Below are 22,237 nucleotides of genomic sequence, written 5' to 3' on the forward strand. Positions count from 1 at the left end.
ACGCCGCCGCGTGGTGCCTGGAGTCCACGCAGAGAACCCACGCTCTGTGGCTTATTTATCTATTAAAGTAATCCTAAATTAAACCAAAAAATACCAATTACTACTATAATTATAATGATAGGGATAAAAAAATACGAGCTTGCTGCGCTCGCGCTTTCATTTATTAAGTATTTTTATATGGATTTCAGGCTTCACACTACATAAGCGCGCTATACTGTGGGACACGGGACGGCAACCGATTCCTCATCTCTGGAGGTTCCGACCAGCGCTTGAGACTATGGGACCTCCAGCATCCTGAAGATTCCCATATCCTGCTCAATGCGCCCCATGACCAACTAAATGCGCTTAAATACAGGTACGTAAACTTTTACTTTTCTGTGTTCTATTCCTCAATGTGCTGCTTATTTGTACATAAAATATATTGTCAATTTTTTCAATTTTTAATACAGATCATCCTTTTCCATACAAAACTTTGTAAAAAGATAAAGATAGCACTATTTTCAGACCACTCAAATTAGTTAAATTACCTAGCCGTATTAGCGTCATTGGTATCGATTCTGGTATCTGCATCTTTTTCTTATCAAATCTTAAATTAATAATTTAAAAGGAGATGTTTTAAGAATGTGTGAACCTGGGGCCAGATCTTGTACAGTATATTGCAAAATAGTTAAGATACCTTAAAATAGTGTTTCAAAATATCCTGTCTTTGAAATGGGTTTGTTTGCTGGTTACAAAAACAAGAATTTACGCACACACAGATACAGGCAAACACATCTTGGGGGTAAGGTCAACGTAAGATGTCATTCATTCCGTCAAATGACGTTTGTTTGTTTTGTTTGACATAAACCATAAACAAACATGGTTCTTATCTCATAACATTGGTAAGAAAAAGATGCGGCGAATGCTCTAAAATTTAAATTTAAGATTTTTAACTAAAATTTAATTTATTATAATTAAAGTACCAATGCCACTGATTCTGAGCACACCCAAACTTTAGAGTATTGGCATCTTCTTCTTACTAATGTAATATGAAAAGGACAGACACAGTTTGACAGTTTAAAATTTAATTTAGAGCTGTCAAACCTTGTGACGTTAGCTGCCAGTCGCGAGCCTGTTGTTCAAATTTGTAACATGCACTAAAATTTAGAGTCTTTAAATGTAAAATTAGTGTTCTGTCCTTTTAAGCAATATTTAAAAGAAAAACTTATACTCTAAATTTATTTAAGAGGAAGATAAGAGAATCGGCGTCAATATATACTTCTTTTTTAGAAGCCGCATTGTCGACGGTACAACCGTAATCCAAGAGGTGTGTAAATCCAATCCGTCGGTGGCGCCCTCTCTGCAGGAGGACAACGTGTACCGCACCGTGGAGTCCCGCAGCTTCTACCACACCGCGCCCCTCACTGACATCACGCTGGTGGAAGCCGGCAAGTGCTACCTCGTCAGCTCCTCCGCCGACGGCGTCATCAATGTGTGGAAATAGTGGTTGCTCTAACTTGAAATGAAAACGGCGTATATTCTGATGTTTCTCTATAAACTAAATTTAGAGCATCTTTTTCTTTATAACGTTATTAAACAAGGACAAAAAAAAATGTAAAATGTCGTTAATTTTGTTTCACTCTAAATTTTTAGATATCTATTTGAAAATGGATAGACAACAAAATAATATTGAATTAACAACTGAAAATAACCGTAACCTATAAAAAACGCCGCTTAGTTGACGACATAATATTCAGCTGAGATTTTATTATAGTACTAGCTGATGCCTGTTTTCAAAATCCCGTGGGAACACTTTGATTTTCCGGGATAAAAAGTAGCCTATGTGTTAATCCAGAGTATAATCTATGCTCATTCCAAATTTCAGCCAAATCCGTTCAATAGTTTTTGTGTGAAGGAGTAACAAACATACACACACAGACACACACACATACAAACTTTCGCCTTTATAATATTAGTGTGACGTATATTGTATAGTGAGTGCAAAACCAGTAGTCCAATGGCAGTTTGTTCAGAATTCGTCGACCAATGTTTAACGTGCATGACAGTCAAACATCGCTCATCGAATATGGCCACCGACCTAATATAAATGTGCCATAGGACTCAGGCCGGGATGCGATCTGTTTTTGTACAATGTGTAATAAGTTGTTACACGTCATGCTCAGTTGGGACTGTACGCGGTAGAAAGTAATGTACATCGACCGTTAGAAGGAGATAGCAGATTTGTAGAGCACTGTCTCTGTCGTTGAGATCAACAAAACGTCAAATAGGTATGAGTGACAGAGGCAACGCTCTACAAAGCTGAAATGTCATTCTAGACCGATGTACATTACTTTCGGCCGCATACTGTACTTGTTTTGTTGCACACAAAAGTAAATGAAGTCATGTAAGGCTACCTTCACATTATGGGCTATTATTTGAAGCTAGCTTTATTTTCTTTTACTTAACTTGTTATGCACCGCTTTTTATATTTTATCCCAGTTTTAAATATAAAATATTTTTTTTGTTAAAAATAAGTTTCAGTTGATGTTTTGTGACGTTGTAAATTTTGAACTACTAATTAGCGTTTCGCTTTTAATTAAAATCAATTTTGTTCAAAGTATGTTGGTGCCACCTAGCATCAAGGTGCAGAACTACGCGTGGGTCGATGTTCAGAGTTCATTCGAGCCACAATAGATGGCGTTTGCTTCGTTGTCAATTGTCGTAAAAATAAAACAAAATAATTAAATAAAACCATAATATCATTTGTTTATTGTTAAGTCATTAACAAAACGGTTCTTATAATATATCCTTAGGTTCCGCAAATATTCAAAAATGAATTGGCTTCATGATCAAACTAAATGAGAGCGGCCACACTCGGGTTGCGTCTGGCAACACCGATTGGTGAGATTGAGAATTTTTCTGGAGTCAACATGTGAAGACGAATTTTTTCGTTCCAGGAAAATCTCACTCCTTTTCGCCCATGGCTTCGCCTGGGAAAATACAATAGTTATAAATTTAGTCATCCTAACGTATTTCAATGTTTCATCAATTATGGTGAGTGAAAAATCAAGTAATGTGGATTCGACAAAATGGCGGTTTGGTTAGAGAAAATCCTAATTTCATGATTTCCCTTTCAGTTCCAGTTTATTTTACCTTCCCAAATAAATGAGGATAATGGGTTGTGGGTGGACTCCTGAAAACCATTGGTGGCCAGGAGTTCAATAGGTGAGTTGTGTTTGATCGGGAAAATTCCACGTGTCGAAATTTTCACACAGCACAAATTATAATCTTGTTTTTCTTTGTTACAGGGTTTCCGTTTGCGTTTCCGTTTGCGTTTCCGTTTTTAGTTTTCGGTTTTCGTATTTATTTCTTTTGCACATTCACGTTGGCAACTTAATTTCTATGGATAAGACTTGGTGAAAATCTTTGTAATGAAACATTTCGGTTGTGAAGAATCAAATAATTGAGTTTTGGATCTTGGCCGATGCCGTCCAGCTACCTTGCAGTCTTCGCACCTACAAGTAAGCAAATGTTTGTATCCTGGAATAGTTTAGTGAACCTTCTTAGTGTATGTGTACAGTAAGAACCCTGTCTTTACTACTGAGCTTTTATTTTGAAACAATTTTATGAATTTTACTGTGTCATTGTCTATTCCCTGCCAATGGCATCTTAAATTTAAAACATAGATTTTATGTACTATCTACCTAAGGCATTCTAATGTATCTAAATTAAGTCTTGGCATTAAGCTAGAATAACTAAGCATTATTAGCCATCACTATGTATTAAGCGACCCCGGTAAAAGTTACATTAAAAACAATTTTGCCTAACATCTAGCAAATTTCATTTATAACACCTCATAGACATTACAAGGGAGTCGACGGCTAGCTTCTATTCTTTACTAGGTAGATAGATCAAGTAAGTAAAATTATTTTTTTTTTCCTCTAATCTTTGTAAGGTGGTAGATTATTCCGTATCCGGGTATATTTCCATTCCGCCCAATTTACCACCCTTACAAATGGCGCCCGAACGTTTTTTTTATATAGTTATTTCAGTATATTTTGAGAAATTTTGTGAATTTTATGAAATGTACTCCGCTGATTGTACAATTTTCTAAGTAGTGACACATTGCAAAGAGCACTAAGCTGTTTTTTTATGGTTAACTAACTAAATAATAACTAATAGTTAGAAATTTTGTTTGATAGTTTAAGTAATTTTCTGAGTATAGTCCAACATTGGTTTTTTTTTTCTTATTTAATTAACACATTATAAATGGTGCTTATGCCGTTCAATTATGTTATTTGACTTACCTTTGAGGTGTATAAGTGAATGTTTGCCTTCAGTTTAGTAATAAACATTGCTTAACTGAGTTGTTGTTGGGTATTGCTTTCAATAGTAAGTACATCTTATGTTTGAAAATTCCGGTAACTTAGTATAATTAAAGTTTTGAAACGCTATGTGCCGTTAACTAGTTACACACATACATTTATAAATACTAAGAGTTACAACTTGTGAAACTAAATATATAAACTATATTCAGAGATTACATTAAGTTCAAGTATGAAGTTATGAACAATTTTTTTTCAGTGACTTGATACTTCATTATTTTGTTGAAATTTTGTTTAGAGCTGTGTTAAGGTTATGATAAAAGCTACTTCACACACAAAACATGTTAAGTTTAATTGAATGCTGGTAGTTTAAAGTGACATTTAGAAACAGATTTTGTTGTATTTTAGGTTATGTGTTAAAAGTGTAAAGTAACAGTCATCAAACCATTGCACAATCTCTTTGTTTTTTTTAAAGATAATATGCTATTCAGAGTTCATTGCAACTTTGTTGCCTGTTTACTTTTGTAATTGTAAAGGTTGTAACACACTGTGTACTCATAAAGGTGATACTGCACCTTACAATCATTTATTCAATTTTGGGAAGTTTTATTTTGTTATATTTTGTTTACTATAGTAATAATATGTGCTTGTATTATTAACAATATTTTGGAATAGGAACATAATTGATAAAATAGTTAGGATAGACTTAAGAATATTGTTTTTGTTGTGTATTTTGCTTGTGTATATTTAATAGTTTAAATAACTTCTTTTGTGTTTGTGTTTAACCAATTTGTATAAGGCTAAACATAGACAGTTACACAAGCTCGATATTTTGTTAAATGTGTTTTGACTTAACACAATGGAACAGACTTTTGCCCAGTTTCATTCACTTTTGAAGGACGAATTGTGTTATGAGGTATCCATTCGTTCCGAAACTCCAGCACCTACAGTGCTAGGTTTAAAGAAACAGTTAAAACAATTAATTCAGGAAATTCCTTCTGAATCAATTTTAGAGACGGATTTCACTTCTGAAAGTGAGTTAGGGGTTATTACTAAAAAACTTCAAGACTTAGAAGATTTATTAAAAAAGTGTTCTGACACTAAAGATAGACATGCCCTCTGTAGGTCTAAAGCTTTAGCTTCACATTTGTACTTTAGAATTTTGAGAATACAGTGTTCCGAACTCAGCTTAATAAGTAGGAAGAGTGAATTACATACAAAGTTGCAGAGTTTGATTTCCAGATTAGATGCTGACAATGAGTCGTCTCACGACGAATCACTGGATTCCGAGAGTACCGCCGTTGACTGCACTGGTGATAAAAATGTTGCCAAGTGGAAGTTACATTTCAACGGACAGGGTGATCCGCGCAGTTTCATCGAACGCGTTGAGGAATATAAAAGATCTTATGGCGTTTCAGATGGAAAATTATTTGTTTCTGCATTTCATCTTTTTACAGGCCGAGCATTGTTATGGTACAGAGGCAACAAATGTCAAGTTTCGTCTTGGTCAGAATTGAAAACTTTATTTTTAGAGGAATTTGATGCAGTAGATTATGACTACAGGTTGCTAGGTGAAATTCGAGCAAGAACACAAGGCTCTGAAGAACCTGTGTCTATCTATTTCGCTGTAATGTTTTGCATGTTTTCAAGGTTGTCAACACCACTTTCCGAAGAACAAAAGTTACAAATTTTATTACATAATATTCGCCCTTTTTACTCAGAACAATTAGCTCTTGTTGACATTAAGTCTGTCGCAATATTGAAGGAAAAGTGTCGCAAACTAGAGGCTGCGAGGCAGCGTTCCGCCTTATTTTCTGAGCCTACTAACAGTAAGGCAACTTTAAGTTCAGAGTTTGCTTACAAACAAGTGACAAAACAGATAAACACACTTTCAGTCACACCTGCACCTAAGGTTGATACAAGTAAAGGCACTGATTTTTCGAAAACAAATAAACAACTATGTTACAAGTGCGGCAAGGGTAACCATTCCTTTAAATTTTGCAGGACAGTTCCGAAATTTATTAGATGTTTTTCGTGTGGACGTCAGAACTTTACAGTAAAGACATGTCCAAGTTGTAGTAAAAAGGCGATTAGTAAACCCGCTCCGGACAAAAATTCAAAAAACTAATTAGTAAGAACTGTGCAGAGACACAAGTAAAGAACTTGGTCATTAACAACAAAACATCCCTTTTACCTGACACAGTTCTGTATTCAGTGGATAAACGAGACTTTAGGCCATATTTAAAGGTTTTTGTTGACGATTTTGAGATTACAGGTTTACTAGATTCCGGTGCTTGCGCGTCAATTTTGGGTAACCAGGCGCACAAGGTTTTTTTTGAGATTCGGTTATAAATTGCATAGCAGTATTGATACCACATTTTCAGTGGCAAATGGAGACAAACTTGATTGCATGGGTTATATGTTTATTCCGATTACTTATAATTCCGTAACTCACATAATAAAATTTTTTGTAGTACCCTCTATAATAGCGGATGTTATTTTTGGCTGTGACTTTTGGAAAACATTTCAGTTAGCCCCTGGCATTTTTGATAATTTAGAATTAATTAAGGCACCTTCTCAATTTTACAATATTTGTGCGATTGATAATGAACAAATTCATACCATCACTTCTTTTGAAAACTTATCATCTCAACAGAAAGAATTAGCCCAGTCTGTAGTAAATAAATTTTTAGATATTTCTTCAGAGAAAATTGGATTGGGTAGAACAAAATTAATTGAACATGTTATTGACACCGGTGATGCCTTGCCAATAAAAATAAAACAATATCCACTTTCTCCCGAAAAGAAGGAAGCTTTAAGTAAAGAGTTAGATAGGATGCTGGAAATGGACGTAGTTACTCCGAGTGAAAGCCCTTGGAATAACCCAGCAATTTTAGTGAAAAAGGCAAATGGAGACTGGAGATTTTGCCTAGATTGCAGGAAATTAAATTCAGTGACAAAGGGGGATTCATACTCAATACCGTACATTCCACAAATTCTAGATAGCTTGAAAGAGGCAAGGTTTTTATCATCGATTGATTTAAGTTCAAGTTTCTGGCAAATTCCGTTAGCTAACGACTCTCAGGAAAAAACCAGTTTTACAGTTCCTGGTAGAGGGTTATTCAAATTTAAAGTCATGCCGTTTGGCCTATGCGGTGCACCAGCACGACAGCAGAGGTTAATGGACCAGTTATTTAATCAAAATTTTTGTAGTGATATTGAAAATGGAATAGTATTTTGTTATATAGATGATATTGTTATTTGTTCTGCTGATTTCGAAACCCATTTAATTTTATTAAACAGAGTTCTGGATAAACTAAAAATGGCTCAACTATCCATAAATTTTGATAAATGTAATTTTTTTCGAAACTCTTTGAAATATTTAGGGTATATAGTGGATGAATTTGGTTTACGCACAGATCCTGGAAAAGTTGCCGCAGTTTTGAACTTTCCGACCCCAAAAACTGCACAGGAGGTAAAGATTTTCCTAGGCACTTGTTCTTGGTACAGGCGCTTTATTAGGAATTTTTCAACCATCGCTGCACCACTCAATAGACTAACGAGTAAAGGAAAGAACGCACCTAAATTTGAGTGGAGCGAACAGGCAGAGGTAGCATTTAATACATTGAAGAATGCGTTGGTAACCGCACCTGTTCTTGCGGTACCGAATTTTGAAAAACCATTCAAAATACATTGTGATGCTTCTGCATATGGTGTTGGCGGTATGCTAACGCAAGAAACCTATGGTTGCGATCATCCCATTGCGTATGTCAGTAGGAGCCTAAATAAAAACGAAAGGAATTACAGCGCGACGGAACGCGAGGCTCTAGCTGTGATTTTTGCAGTGGAGAAATTTCAGGCTTATTTTGGTTCCAAGCCAGTCACAATTATCACAGACCATGCATCCCTAAAGTGGTTCTTAAATTTAGAAAATCCCTCAGGACGACTCGCCAGATGGGGTTGTAGATTATCACAGTATAATTTTGTTATCGAACATAGGAAGGGTTGTGATAATGTAGTTCCGGATACCTTGTCGAGACTCATACACGTAGATGTAGTTGGTGATCGTAATGATAACTCTAGTCAACAAGTTTTGGTAGATGACTGGTATGACAAAACATTTAATGGCTGTAAAATCAATCCAGCAAATTTTCCGAATTTTTGTATTTTGAACGATAAACTATATCGTTACAGTAAATGTAAATACCAGCTTCTCAGTGAGTTCGACTGGAAAGAGGTAGTCCACAAGAACGACATCCTTAGAATTATGCAACAAAACCATGCAGATGCAACTGCAGGTCATTTTGGTGTGTTCAAAACTCATCGCAGATTATCCCTCAGATATTTTTGGCGTGGTATGTATAAGGACGTGGTTGAGTACGTTAAGAATTGTGATACTTGCTCTGCGTATAAACACACGACATCAGCCACTCCAGGTCTGCTAGGGAAGCCTAAAGTCTGCGAGAGACCTTTTCAGGTCATTTCGGCTGATTTAGTCGGACCTTTGCCTAGGTCTAAATCAGGATTTACATTTCTTTTTGTGGTGACGTGTTGTTTTTCGAAATATACAATGTTGTTTCCGTTACGGCGTGCCACAGGTGCCGCTGTTGTTAAAGCGCTAGAGAATTTTGTATTTTTGAACCATAGTGTTCCAGAGACTGTGATTGTGGACAATGGGTCCCAATTTACAGGATCTGAATTCCGTAATCTCATTAAGCGTTATAATATTCCGAAATTACACTACACACCACTGTACACTCCGCAAGTTAACCTTGTTGAGAGGTACAATAAGGTTGTTATGACTGCTGTAGCCGCTTTTGTGAAAGATAACCACAGGTCCTGGGACGAAAACCTGTACAAGGTCCAGTTCGCCATAAACAGTGCGGTTAATGAATCCACTGGATTCTCCCCGTTCTTCCTTGTCCACGCTAGAGAACCGGTTTTAAATGGATCCTTCTATAAGGACACGGATAAGGAGTACGAGGCCGGAATTCCAAGGGAGGAATACGCAGGAAAGTTTGGAAATTTGGAGGACATATTTGGTCAGGTTAGGAGAAATTTGTTTCAGGCTCATGCAGAGTATGCAACGCATTACAACTTAAGGCGTAGGTCTGCAAGCTATTCTGTTGGGGATATAGTGTGGAAAAAGACCTATCCACAAAGCGACGCTACAAATTTTTTCGCAGCTAAGCTGGCACCTAAGTATGAAAAGTGCAGGGTTGTCAAGGTTTTGTCACCTTTGGTTTACGAACTAGTTAGAGTAGCTGACAACCACCCAATAGGCACTTGGCATATTAAGGATATTAAGAAGTAGATATTTGCCATTACTTAGTTTGGTCTAAACTGTTTGAATATTTAAGTTATCAATATTCAATTAGGAATTTGAATGAGTGTAGTGATGTTCTGAGTTAACAGTTACATTACCATGGTTCAGTTGAGGAGGAATGTAGTGGATGTATGTAGGGATGAATATGTGATGATTGGAATGCTTGTGGTAGACCAACCGGTTGAGAAAGTAAAAATGCAAATATCGTACTTTGGGGATAACGAAAAGGGGGGGTTTTGTGTTTTGTTTTCGTTTTCCTTCTAGATAATGGATCATTTCTGTTATTTTTCCGATTCTGTTCCGAGATCTATTTTCTAGGAGAGTTATTTCGTTTTTTTTTCTCATATTCCGATTTTGATTCGGTTTTATTTTTCCGAATGGGATAGAGAACGGTTGCCATATCAGATGGACCCGTTCACAACCAGATTTTCCGTATTTGTTGAGTAACAAATATTACGATGGTAGTTTAAAAGAGTGAACCACCGTAGGCCTAGACGCATTCTATCAGTCAGCTGAAGAATGATGCCAAGATGTTTCCACTCAAGTGTCTTAGACACCATGAAGTTTTTTTGTATATATTCTTTTTAGAAGTTAGGGTTGTGTAGTTAAGTATAATGTATAAAACCTTACACTGTTTTCAGTATATTTATTTTGTTAGACAATTTTCCTTGTTAGTAGTAGATGTGCGTTCACGCGTAACTTCTGTGTTTTTTTTGTTTGTTTGTTTCAGGCAAATTGTTAGTAGTTGTTGGATGACGCTGAGGGCAGCGTGGTTCAACCTGTTGAACCTTTTCGTAGGAGGGGAAGTATTGTGACGTTGTAAATTTTGAACTACTAATTAGCGTTTCGCTTTTAATTAAAATCAATTTTGTTCAAAGTATGTTGGTGCCACCTAGCATCAAGGTGCAGAACTACGCGTGGGTCGATGTTCAGAGTTCATTCGAGCCACAATAGATGGCGTTTGCTTCGTTGTCAATTGTCGTAAAAATAAAACAAAATAATTAAATAAAACCATAATATCATTTGTTTATTGTTAAGTCATTAACAAAACGGTTCTTATAATATATCCTTAGGTTCCGCAAATATTCAAAAATGAATTGGCTTCATGATCAAACTAAATGAGAGCGGCCACACTCGGGTTGCGTCTGGCAACACCGATTGGTGAGATTGAGAATTTTTCTGGAGTCAACATGTGAAGACGAATTTTTTCGTTCCAGGAAAATCTCACTCCTTTTCGCCCATGGCTTCGCCTGGGAAAATACAATAGTTATAAATTTAGTCATCCTAACGTATTTCAATGTTTCATCAATTATGGTGAGTGAAAAATCAAGTAATGTGGATTCGACAAAATGGCGGTTTGGTTAGAGAAAATCCTAATTTCATGATTTCCCTTTCAGTTCCAGTTTATTTTACCTTCCCAAATAAATGAGGATAATGGGTTGTGGGTGGACTCCTGAAAACCATTGGTGGCCAGGAGTTCAATAGGTGAGTTGTGTTTGATCGGGAAAATTCCACGTGTCGAAATTTTCACACAGCACAAATTATAATCTTGTTTTTCTTTGTTACAGGGTTTCCGTTTGCGTTTCCGTTTGCGTTTCCGTTTTTAGTTTTCGGTTTTCGTATTTATTTCTTTTGCACATTCACGTTGGCAACTTAATTTCTATGGATAAGACTTGGTGAAAATCTTTGTAATGAAACATTTCGGTTGTGAAGAATCAAATAAATTGAGTTTTGGATCTTGGCCGATGCCGTCCAGCTACCTTGCAGTCTTCGCACCTACAAGTAAGCAAATGTTTGTATCCTGGAATAGTTTAGTGAACCTTCTTAGTGTATGTGTACAGTAAGAACCCTGTCTTTACTACTGAGCTTTTATTTTGAAACAATTTTATGAATTTTACTGTGTCATTGTCTATTCCCTGCCAATGGCATCTTAAATTTAAAACATAGATTTTATGTACTATCTACCTAAGGCATTCTAATGTATCTAAATTAAGTCTTGGCATTAAGCTAGAATAACTAAGCATTATTAGCCATCACTATGTATTAAGCGACCCCGGTAAAAGTTACATTAAAAACAATTTTGCCTAACATCTAGCAAATTTCATTTATAACACCTCATAGACATTACAAGGGAGTCGACGGCTAGCTTCTATTCTTTACTAGGTAGATAGATCAAGTAAGTAAAATTATTTTTTTTTTCCTCTAATCTTTGTAAGGTGGTAGATTATTCCGTATCCGGGTATATTTCCATTCCGCCCAATTTACCACCCTTACAGTTTTTATGTCAAGTGGAATTAAAAATTCCAACTCGCTCATTGTTATTATAATTGTATAGTTAATTATAATATTATTGGATGTACATATTATTAAGAGCAATAAATTAATAGTTTTTTAAATTTATTTCTTTTGTTTACTTCCCTATACCCTATCCGCGAATGGAGTTTAATATAGCTCTCTCTCTCTCTACCTAATCCCATACAAAAACAGAGAGAGTGCTATATTCATTCCGCGGACAAGTTAGTTACCCATACAAATGATAGAGCCACACAGAAAGAGCGCTTCATCCCGCAGATAGGGTATAAGCCTTTTTATAATTTGGTTTGATCTGGTTGTTATGAGAAATAAAAAATATATATTTCAAAAAATAAATTTATTGTTCAAACTCATTCACATTTTATCCATGATATATAAAAAATAAATAATAGTGTAAACATAGATTTATACAAAAAACCAACAAAATTACATAAAATTCATTTGTAAATGACACATTTATACTAAAAAGTAATTTATTGGATACAACTTTTTAATAGGTACTAATTTTTTTCTATTCTTGATACTTTTGTACATTCATCTCTTAGTAATAATATTAAGCCTATTCCAAAAATCCACTTATATCTATAAGTGGATTTTAGTGAGATAGATGAGAGCTTTAAGCTATAAATTATATTACACCAATAAAATCGTGGGCTAGTTATAATTAAATTCCAAGTTATAGTGCAAGTGCTAAGAACTCGACCTTTGAGATCACCATAGTTTACTAGTCAAACTGAAATGTGCTTTATTATTTTATCTATAATAGACTTAAAAACTACAGTTACACCTCAAGCTGTTGATTAACTATAGTACGCGGCAGGTCGAGATGGCAATCAGGGAGGGAACGCCCCGCACACCCCCCGTGCTAATCCGACGAGGGCGAGCGCGGGTGTCGTGCGGGTGCGGGATGTCCCCTGTCTCATACCCCGATTGCCATCTCGACCTTTCGCCGACTATACTTGTACTGTACTAGGTGTAACCAATTATGTGCCTAAAACTAGAAGCTTCCTAAGTAGATTTTACAGGCTACAAATTTATAGAAATTAGAACAAAGATTGAAGGTGTATAACTTGGGTACCGGTGCACATAATAAAGTCCTGAATAAACAATGCACAGTGGCATAGAAAGATGGTCTTATCCACACATATATGGCGCTTTCCATACATTTTAACTTGTCATATGTCTAGCAAAGTTCCATTCGATTTGTCTCTCTCTAGTCCTATACAATAACCAGACAGTGCTTAATTATTATGATGTCATCATGTTTTCCTTTAAAACATGATGCTTATGATGATGATGATTTACTGCTACTACCTTTTTTGTCATCTGGCACATCTTCCAGCAGTTTCTCTAGATCTATGCCCTCAAACTTTGGGTTATCACTATTGGAAGCATACTCCATGAACAGTTCCTTGAGGAATTGTAGATCCTTTGTCAGAGTTTTAACTTTTTCCTCGAGCGCTTGATTCTCTGCCTTTAGTTTGTTGACTCTTGTAAATGTTTCTTGTGTTCGCTGTTTTGACTTGTATCTACTCTTTTTGACTGCCTGGAAGAAGATTAAAGGTTTATTTACTTTTTGTACTAAGATATTGTTGATTGTGTACAGTAAGCTTTACACGCGTACGAAGTCGCGGGCAAACTCTAGTTAAAAATAATAATGCACTTTATAGATAAGCTGTATTTATGGCTTCAGTAGTTTCAGGCATATCTTTGTAAATGTAAGCTTATGAAATTGTTTGAACTTTACAATTTACTTGTAAGACTATTTGACTGTGATCTTACCTCATTATTACGGTCTCGCTTTCGTCTGTAGTCGTCGTCTTCGTCGTCCGCGTCGCTAACTCCTCGCCTTCCGCGCTTTTCAGGCGGCATATCCCAGGAGTCCTCTAATATCATCAAAAATATTTACTAACACTCCGTTTGCATATATCCGAACACAATCCTCTCCAAACTGATAGTGAACGGACGCAATTCGTATACCTTACAGACGTATAGAACTAAAGTTTTTTTGCGATGAATGACGCAATTATTATTCCTGATTATGATAAAATTGCACCACAATTTTGTTGTTACTCTTGTGTAACCTTTCACTATTTATTTGACACTCGTCGTATGTGTTATCTTATCATGTCGTATTTAAAATAAATGCTTACAGCTCAATAAAATTAAGAGTCAATATTTTTATGGAACGCATGTATATTTTAAGTAACTTCAATAATTAACCGTAAACACTTGCGATCATAGATTAATATGTATACCTGACTTGCGATCGTAAACATTTACGAATTCGATTTACGAAAATAATTTACTTGATTAACGTCACTGTGACCGTGTGACGCTGGTGACGTACTTTGACGTCAACACCAACTTCTTTGAAATCACATAAAAGATAAAAGGTTTGAAATTGACGTTCCCAGTACTTCTAGTCTATGGTTTTGAAATCAATATAAAAGTTGCCAAAACAAAAAAAGTTCGATAAACGGTAGTTTTTTATTTTAGCTATTGCAAGAAGAACCTTATCACGGGAAAACCGAAGATATGTGACCTAGGCACCGATATAATAGATCTAGAGTCTAGACGATTGAATTGATCTTTGTTTTCAGCCTCATTCGCTAACTCAAGAGTCTACAGCAGGCGGCAGAAAATAATGTACATCGACCTTTATAATGCGGCTTTGTAGAGCGTTGTCTCTGTCACTCACAACTATGTGACGTTTTGTCGGTCTTAACGACAGAGGCAACGCTTTATAAAACAGCTGTCACTTTCTAAAGTCCAATGTACATTATTTTCTGCCGCGTACTGTACATGTATGTGTTAGCAAATACGATAAAATGGCGCAGCAGCCGACTTTAGACACCGAGTTAGCAAATCACCCGCAGGCCGCAGGTCTTTCGGAATGCAGCCACCTATTGACTGGTCATGGTTACCAGCGGCATAGTGGTTTTGTATTACGCATGTGCCTTTAATTTTCGGGCAACTGAGATTTATAAAGAAGATATTTTCTTCTCACTTTAAGAAAGTAACTAGCTTCACAAGTGGGGATAGAGGGCGTTATAAAATAAAACACATTGCTCATCAGACCACAATATAGTTCTTTCTTTACGTTAAAATCCTAACAAAGTACGTAAATCTTATTTACACAAATAATGGAAGCATCCCATGCTAAACAATCTAATACTGTCGCTAACCATTTTAGTACTCAATACCAAGAAAAAAGAATTCTACTTCGTCTTACTACATAATCGGTTAACCATTCACACCTAAAGGATCAATACACAAAGAATGTTGCAGTAATGCAGTAAAATTATGATTACTTTGAAACGGACGATCTAAGGCCTAATTAATTTAATCTCTTTTACTTAGCTTTTACTACTGTGAATGACATTCACAAGTAAGGCCCGGCGCCCATTATCGGCATCGGCAAGGAACAGGATCCTTCGGCATCCTACATGCAAGCGCACACTGTCGGAAACTATGCTTTGGCATGCTGCAACGTTCTTAGGGATGACGAGGCGTCCTACAGCATGCCGCACCGTCCTGTAGCTTGCCAAAGCGTCTCAATATCGTATTTCTCGTCAAAACAGTCTCAGAGTTGTTACAAGCTAGTTGTCTGAGTTGTATTTAATATGGTGGACTGGGATCTAGTGCTCATAGCAGCTCTTGCTGAAGAGGAAGAGAAATCTAATCAATCAAGAAGATTTTGGGTGAACAACCTTTGGAAGCTATCCCCGAGTGGTGCCTCGGCGCCGGCGGCGTACCGAAGGATGCCGAAGCATCCCGAAGCATTCTTAAGGCTGCCGATACAGCAGCCTCAAGCATACCGAAGCGGTATTTTTATTATAACGACCATATATAATGGAAATTTCTACTTTATTGTCATTATGTTAATGTATATTGCTATTTGCCACCTAAAATCCTCAGTCGTGCCGATGCCGATGATGGGCGCCGGGCCTAAATGAAATATAAATAATCATTTTGTCGAAGTAAAGTCTTACCCACATTACAATGACGGACTTCGAAGAGACGCAGACGCAACATTCTTTGTATTGTGATCCATTTAAAACTGTTTAAATGTATGATAAAAACATGAACATTACAAAATTCTGGATTATTTATAGTGATACAGACTGACACACTATTTAAGTTATATGATAGTATATCACAGAAATAACAAATTGGGAACGAAAATGGCAGTCTTTTTATAAATGCTGCAGTATTTACTTAACACAAACGTAAATGCGTGTAATATAAAAGAAATGACAAAGTAGTAGGTAACAACACATCTCTTAGTAAGTAAGCCCTCAGAATTTAATAACAAAAATAAATCATTTTTATACACCTAAGTATTGATTAGAGTCTGGCTAACGAAGGAATCTAGAAAATCGCGGCAAATTTAAAATATCAGTATGGCAGCTCTGAAATTAGTATGACAGACTTGGAATAACCTAATTTGATAGAACAAAAATAAAAATAAGTAATTCTAACGCACCCTATTAGGTTATTCCAAGTCTGTCATACTAATTTAGGGGCTGCCATACTAATATTTGTTTAATTTGCCGCGCTTTTCCAGTCTCTTCTTTCGCTAGTCAGACTCTAGTAGGTAATAGTTGTTACAGTCCCAATAGTAATATGAAATAGGTAAAAAAAACAAATAAAAATAGAAAATTGTACGAAGAAAAACATCCGATGTCCATTAGATGATATGTTGCGGGACATATTATAAGATGTATTTTTTTGTCAACTTAACTGTATAACATTAATATGACATTTTTATAAGATTGTAGTTTTATGGAACATTAAAAAAAGCGGTCATTCAAACTCTATTTCTACGATAGATAAACAAGCGAAACAAGACCTGTGTAAATTTATTTACAATTAGACCATTAATTATTGTGTTACATCGGAATTACCATTAATTAAGTATAACTAATATTTGCTTTAGAATTATTTCGTTTTATTTTGATATTGTCATATTTCTCTCCCAGCTATTGGCTTAAAGTATTACATCTTAAATAGTTCTGTCTCATTGTCACCTGACATGATGCCACGTTTACGGCGTAGCAGGAACGTACTACAGACATTAATTATTTATTGGCCTCTCGTTATATCAGGTTTTCTAATTCATACCTCGTTGATCTAATGGCTAGCTTATTCGGCGCGAATCATGAAACCTTAAGTTTGTGCTGGGTCGAGCCAAAAAATTATTTGTAGCAGCCCCGAGTTGGAAAATTGGCGGTGTTACATCCATGTGCGTTGGGGCACACAAAAGCCCTGAGCACCTGTGTCCTGCACCTGAGCGTGTCAGATTGCCGTTTCTCATCGGACTATGAATGAGGGAATAGAGAGTGCACCTGTGTTGTGTACACACTACACATTTATGCACTATAATATCCTACGTAATTGTTAGTCTCCGTAGAGATTGGGGCTGCTTCTTTGTCATAGAACAAATTATTACCCAGATAAAATAAGTACCACGATTTGATTTGGCTCATCGTGATTGATGATTGCGTGACGTCAAGTCAAGTGATGTGTTATATAAGTATAACTGTTTCCACTTTCCCTCCTAAAAACTTTGCTTGGTTAGAAGTCCATATATAGTTAAGTTTTAAAAGTAAATATACAGTTTGGCATGTATAGCTACATAAAGTGTACCATTCTATATCAAAACAGAGCTTTGTGAAGGTGGATCGACTGTCGACAAATAAATACTGGAGATGTTTGCTTCCAACAATAAATCTATTACTTTTATTTATTACGCGTCAGTCACATAAAATAATATTTTAAGTTCGTCAATCATACAATCAACTCTTCTAATTATTGTGTCCCAGAAGAATATATAAAGCTCTTCGTTCACATGGATGCTTTTCTAACACATATTAAAAAGTGTAAAATGATAGACAACACACTTGACGAATTTGATTATTACCTATCATTCGAATCGAATTTCGATTCGAATTGGATTTCCTAATAAACCTTAGAAGAACACCGATGACTTGTGTACACATCGATTGCAAACTTACCCATTTGGTACAACCACAATTTGGCACAGTTTGGTCTAACGCTTTTGAACGCGTCTTAGATGAATGACCGTGTGAACGAGGGCTAAAAGCGCTAACATTTGTATTATTATTAGCACCAATACACGTTTTAATTATGATGCATCCAATTTATGCTCCCGATTCTCAAGATGTTAATTACCAAATTATTAGTATTCTGTGGCATAGCTATGAGGTACCCTGGAGGACCTACTAGCGGTTTTTTTTGAGTCATCCACTAGAAATATTTAAATAACAAAAGTAGAATAGTGCCAAAAACTTTTAAAATCGCCCGGGCCACATTTTTCGTCTACGCCCATGATAATATTTTTTTCATCTTAATTTACACTATAAATATTAATTCAAAATTATCTAACTCTATGTAAATATAATGACAAATCCGTAACAGGAACCTCTTTTGAAAATACATAATTATTATAAAACTGAAATGCAATAGACATACTAATAACAACAACATATTAATATAATTATAATGGTTTCTGAGGAAACACGCCAAACAAGAAATTAAATATATTAAAAGATCAATTAATATTTGGCTTATAATTTATTACAATAAACTTTTTAATATTCATTATAATTAATTATTATCAAAAAACGGAGATAAATAATAATTTTAAGTACATACATTCTTAGATCAAAATGTAAGCACATTGTATATTTTTATACTCTTATACAACATACAGTACCAATTTAGAATTTTTAAGACACAAATATTTCTTGCGAAACTGAATCAAATACATGTATTAAAGTATAGGTAGCAACATAACAACGGTGTTTGAATTGAACTTATCGTTACAGCAGACTCAAAGAAATTTTAAGTACTAATTTAAGAATTATTACTTTCTATACCTATCCGTGAGCAGACCATAGTAAATATTTGTAAACAAGTTTTGTTCTATCGCTTTTATATGTACCAGAAACTATACGAACATCAATTAATGCGATAATAGTTAAACTAGCAGCTATTTTCGGTGTTAAAACAACTTTTAAACAAATGTTAGTCAATAGTCAATTTTTTTTTAGATATAGTCTGTCTAACAAAAGAAGAGACCGGAAAGGTGCAGCAAATTCAAAAAATATCAGTATGGCAGCCACAAAAATAGTATGATAGACCTGTAATAACCTAATTTGATAAAACAGAAATAAAAATAAAGAATTCTTAAGTATCAAATTAGGTTATTCCAGGTCTGTCATACTAATTTTGGGACTGCCATACTGATATTTGAATTTGCCGCGCTTTTACAGTCTCTTCTTTCGCTAGCCAGATTCTAGTGTTTATATAAGTGTTGAAATATTATTTTACTAGCGACATCTAACGAGTTGGTAATATCGATTTTTGAGCCCAGAATTTGTATTCCATTTTTGAAAGGCTCCTATCTAAGCTCGCATATTGTACATAGTTTAAAAGATGAAAATATCTTCAATAATTTTTTATCGAACTTTTATTTACCTACTTTTTAATTTGTTCAAAAATATTATAGTGTCGTCTTGGCGGGGGCTTTAAGGTGCCCCTGATACCTATTACTTACACACCTTCTATCTATATCGAGAGTTAATTTATTTCATAAATCTTTACCATAAATAGCTTTACCTACCTACTAAAATAATAATTACTGATGAAATAATTTGAAATAGAGTTTGGCTAACGAAAGTAGAGACTGGAAAAGCGCGGCAAATTTAAAATTATCAGTATGGCAGCTCTGAAATTAGTATGACAGACCTGGAATAACCTAATTTGATAGGAGAGAAATAAAAATAAGTAATTCTAAAGTATTGCGCTTTTCCAGTCTCTTTTCGTAAGCCAGGACTGTCGAGGGTAGCTTGATCTTTGCAAATGCAAATTTATTCCTACCAAAACCCTTTACAAAATACTATCAGTATTTCTAGCGATAGTGCAAGAAAGTTTCTATCTTTGAAATTAATGTGACAGTTGTAAAACTATTTATCATAAAGGTTTACAAACGGTGCTGAACTGCAGTGCCAACGCTTGCATTAACTTAAAAAAAATTTGACTAGATTATTCATAAACAAATATTTTGATTATCCAACAGATTTAAAATAACAAGTGCCTTTCTAAGTAAAGAAGCAGTATTATAACGTTTACCTAAATAACAATTTGAACTATATTGGCTTTAATCTGTCAATTTATTTTAGTAAAATCTTTTCCTAGTTCAAAAGTTATCAAGACGTAATATTAGAAATATATAACATTATTCTTAATGAAAATGTTGGCAATTGTACTTCAGCTTAATTCGATATACTTACTTAATGTAATTAATATATTATGTAATTATTATTAAAGTAAGATTTTAATTTAATCTGCCTAAACTAGTGAACAAGTAGGGTCACTTATATAATTAACAGTCGATATTCGAAACATCAGCTATTATTGTAAAATAATTATCGTTTTCGTTACTTATCATCACATCTTCATCAATCATACGAACTATTATAATATCGATTTCACGAAATGTTTTTCAACGCAAAACTTAATGCTTATTTATTTATTTTTCTTCGTTTACCAGCCAAACCTAATTGAATAGATTATGGAAGTCAATTTTATTGAAATTCACTCGCGGATAATATGTATTTGGTACAAAGTTGTACACAAAAGTTGGCAACACTAAATTCACACGAAAAAGATGCCATTTATTAATTCTCTTGACACCTGTGCCCTGTTTATCAAACGTTACAAGTCTTGTATTACAAGCGTTTCTCTTGTAAATTTGTGCATTTTTACAAGAATGCGTTTATCAAAACTACACTTGTAAACTACAAGCTACAAGTAATATCACTTGTAATACAAGTGTTTTTCACACTTGTATTTGTGGTTTTGTTCATCAAAAATGCCTTTGTAGCTTGTAGCTTGTAACTTGTAGCGAAAAAGTTGTAGAGCCTCCGTTGACTCTTAATTTATTTTACAAGTTGTATGCAAGTATGATATTGTATAAAAGAATAATTAAATTATCTAGTACCTAGTAGTAAATAGGTAAAATAACTATAAAATAATTCAAAGGTGTAATTTTATTAAACTTATCAATGCTGCTCTTTTTAAATTTGACCAAAACGTGTCTCATGTACATACGAGTATACTGGCATAATCTTTTTCGGTAGATACAAGTCCAAGCGACTGACATAGCAATAGTATCTCTTTCCACTCTGCTATTTTTGGGTCTTTAGATAATTTATCAGTAAATGCGCCAAATAAAATATCTTTTTTGTCACGAATTAATTGAAGAATAATTGTAACTTTCGAATCAGATTTCGCCATCTTTGCAGTGTAATTCGAATAGCGAAAATTTTTAAAGTCTATCTATTTTTCCAAATTTTAAGTCTAACCTTAATTCACGAAAAATAATGTAATATTTTTAATTTAAACTTTTTGTGTAGGTACTTCCTGTTGATGTACCGAAATAGAATAAATAAAAGTAGGTAGGTAAATAAAATAAGAAGCAACAGGTTTTACAAATAGGTTATTTAACACAAAATTAAATTATTTGAAAAAAAAAAAATTATTTTTAACAATAACTTGACTAGTTATGGTACCGTATAATTTCTATTTTATCGACATTTATTACGGTTGAAAAATTATTTTGCAATTTAGCAAAAATAAAGTGTTCTAAATTAAAAAAACAAGTTCTACAAGTCTTGTAAAATCCTACAAGTCTTGTGAAATTATTTGATAAACATAATTTACAAGAGTTTGTAAAAAAGTTCTTGTAACTTGTAACTTGTGAGCTTGTAGACTTGTAATGTTTGATAAACAGGGCACTGGTAGTTTATTATCAATTTTTGATAGGAACATCGTACTGCGACAATTAAAAAGTCCTACAAGTTTAGATTCTTTAGTTGTTGTCTTGTCGAATTATTTAAAACGCGATAACCGTCAAATTTTTAAAACCGCTCTTCTTCATATGATATCAATATCAAACAAATCTAGGTAAATACTTATACAACTTAAAAGATCTTAAAAGACCTTATCGTTTGTCAAATAACGTATGTAACTTATGTTTAAATCGTTATCTACTGAGGCGGTTGTATTTGAGCTTTACGACACTGACACAGCCATTTGATAATTCTTGCATTTCGTTCCACCACACTCGGCGGCTCGGTGTTCCGATAGATCTGCTTTTGGACTCCCGGTCCTTGAACCTGTACAAAATAAATATAAGTATTACTTATTGGAGAAAATTATACACAAAATAAGCTGAAATAATTAAGGCTGTTATGGCCTATAT

At 34.7% G+C, this 22,237-nt stretch overlaps 3 protein-coding genes across 3 annotated transcripts in view; 1 reads left to right on the top strand and 2 right to left on the bottom strand.

Annotated features, from left to right (window-relative positions):
- Vps15 (vacuolar protein sorting 15) overlaps positions 1-12,030 on the top strand; it is a 35,679-nt gene extending 23,649 nt beyond the window's left edge. Inside the window, exons 27-29 of the mRNA XM_069499821.1 lie at positions 189-355; positions 1,270-2,525; positions 11,907-12,030. Coding sequence (XP_069355922.1) covers positions 189-355; positions 1,270-1,483 — 381 coding nt within the window. The 3' untranslated portion in view covers positions 1,484-2,525; positions 11,907-12,030. The remainder of the gene's footprint in view (positions 1-188; positions 356-1,269; positions 2,526-11,906) is intronic.
- Positions 12,031-13,228: 1,198 nt separating this feature from the next.
- LOC117983951 (CCAAT/enhancer-binding protein homolog 2-like) lies at positions 13,229-14,198 on the bottom strand. Its single transcript, XM_034970592.2, has 2 exons — positions 13,726-14,198; positions 13,229-13,489 (listed from the first exon to the last, which is right to left on the bottom strand). Exons 1-2 carry the CDS (start codon positions 13,837-13,839, stop codon positions 13,229-13,231), a joined length of 375 nt encoding a protein of 124 aa, XP_034826483.1. The 5' UTR covers positions 13,840-14,198.
- An 817-nt stretch (positions 14,199-15,015) lies between these two features.
- LOC117983790 (uncharacterized) overlaps positions 15,016-22,237 on the bottom strand; it is a 70,619-nt gene continuing 63,397 nt past the window's right edge. The window contains exon 18 of the mRNA XM_034970411.2: positions 15,016-22,151. Within this exon, the coding sequence (XP_034826302.1) occupies positions 22,023-22,151 (129 nt within the window). The 3' untranslated portion in view covers positions 15,016-22,022. The remainder of the gene's footprint in view (positions 22,152-22,237) is intronic.

Source organism: Maniola hyperantus, chromosome 7, assembly GCF_902806685.2.
Source record: "Maniola hyperantus chromosome 7, iAphHyp1.2, whole genome shotgun sequence".
NCBI lineage: Eukaryota > Metazoa > Arthropoda > Insecta > Lepidoptera > Nymphalidae > Maniola > Maniola hyperantus.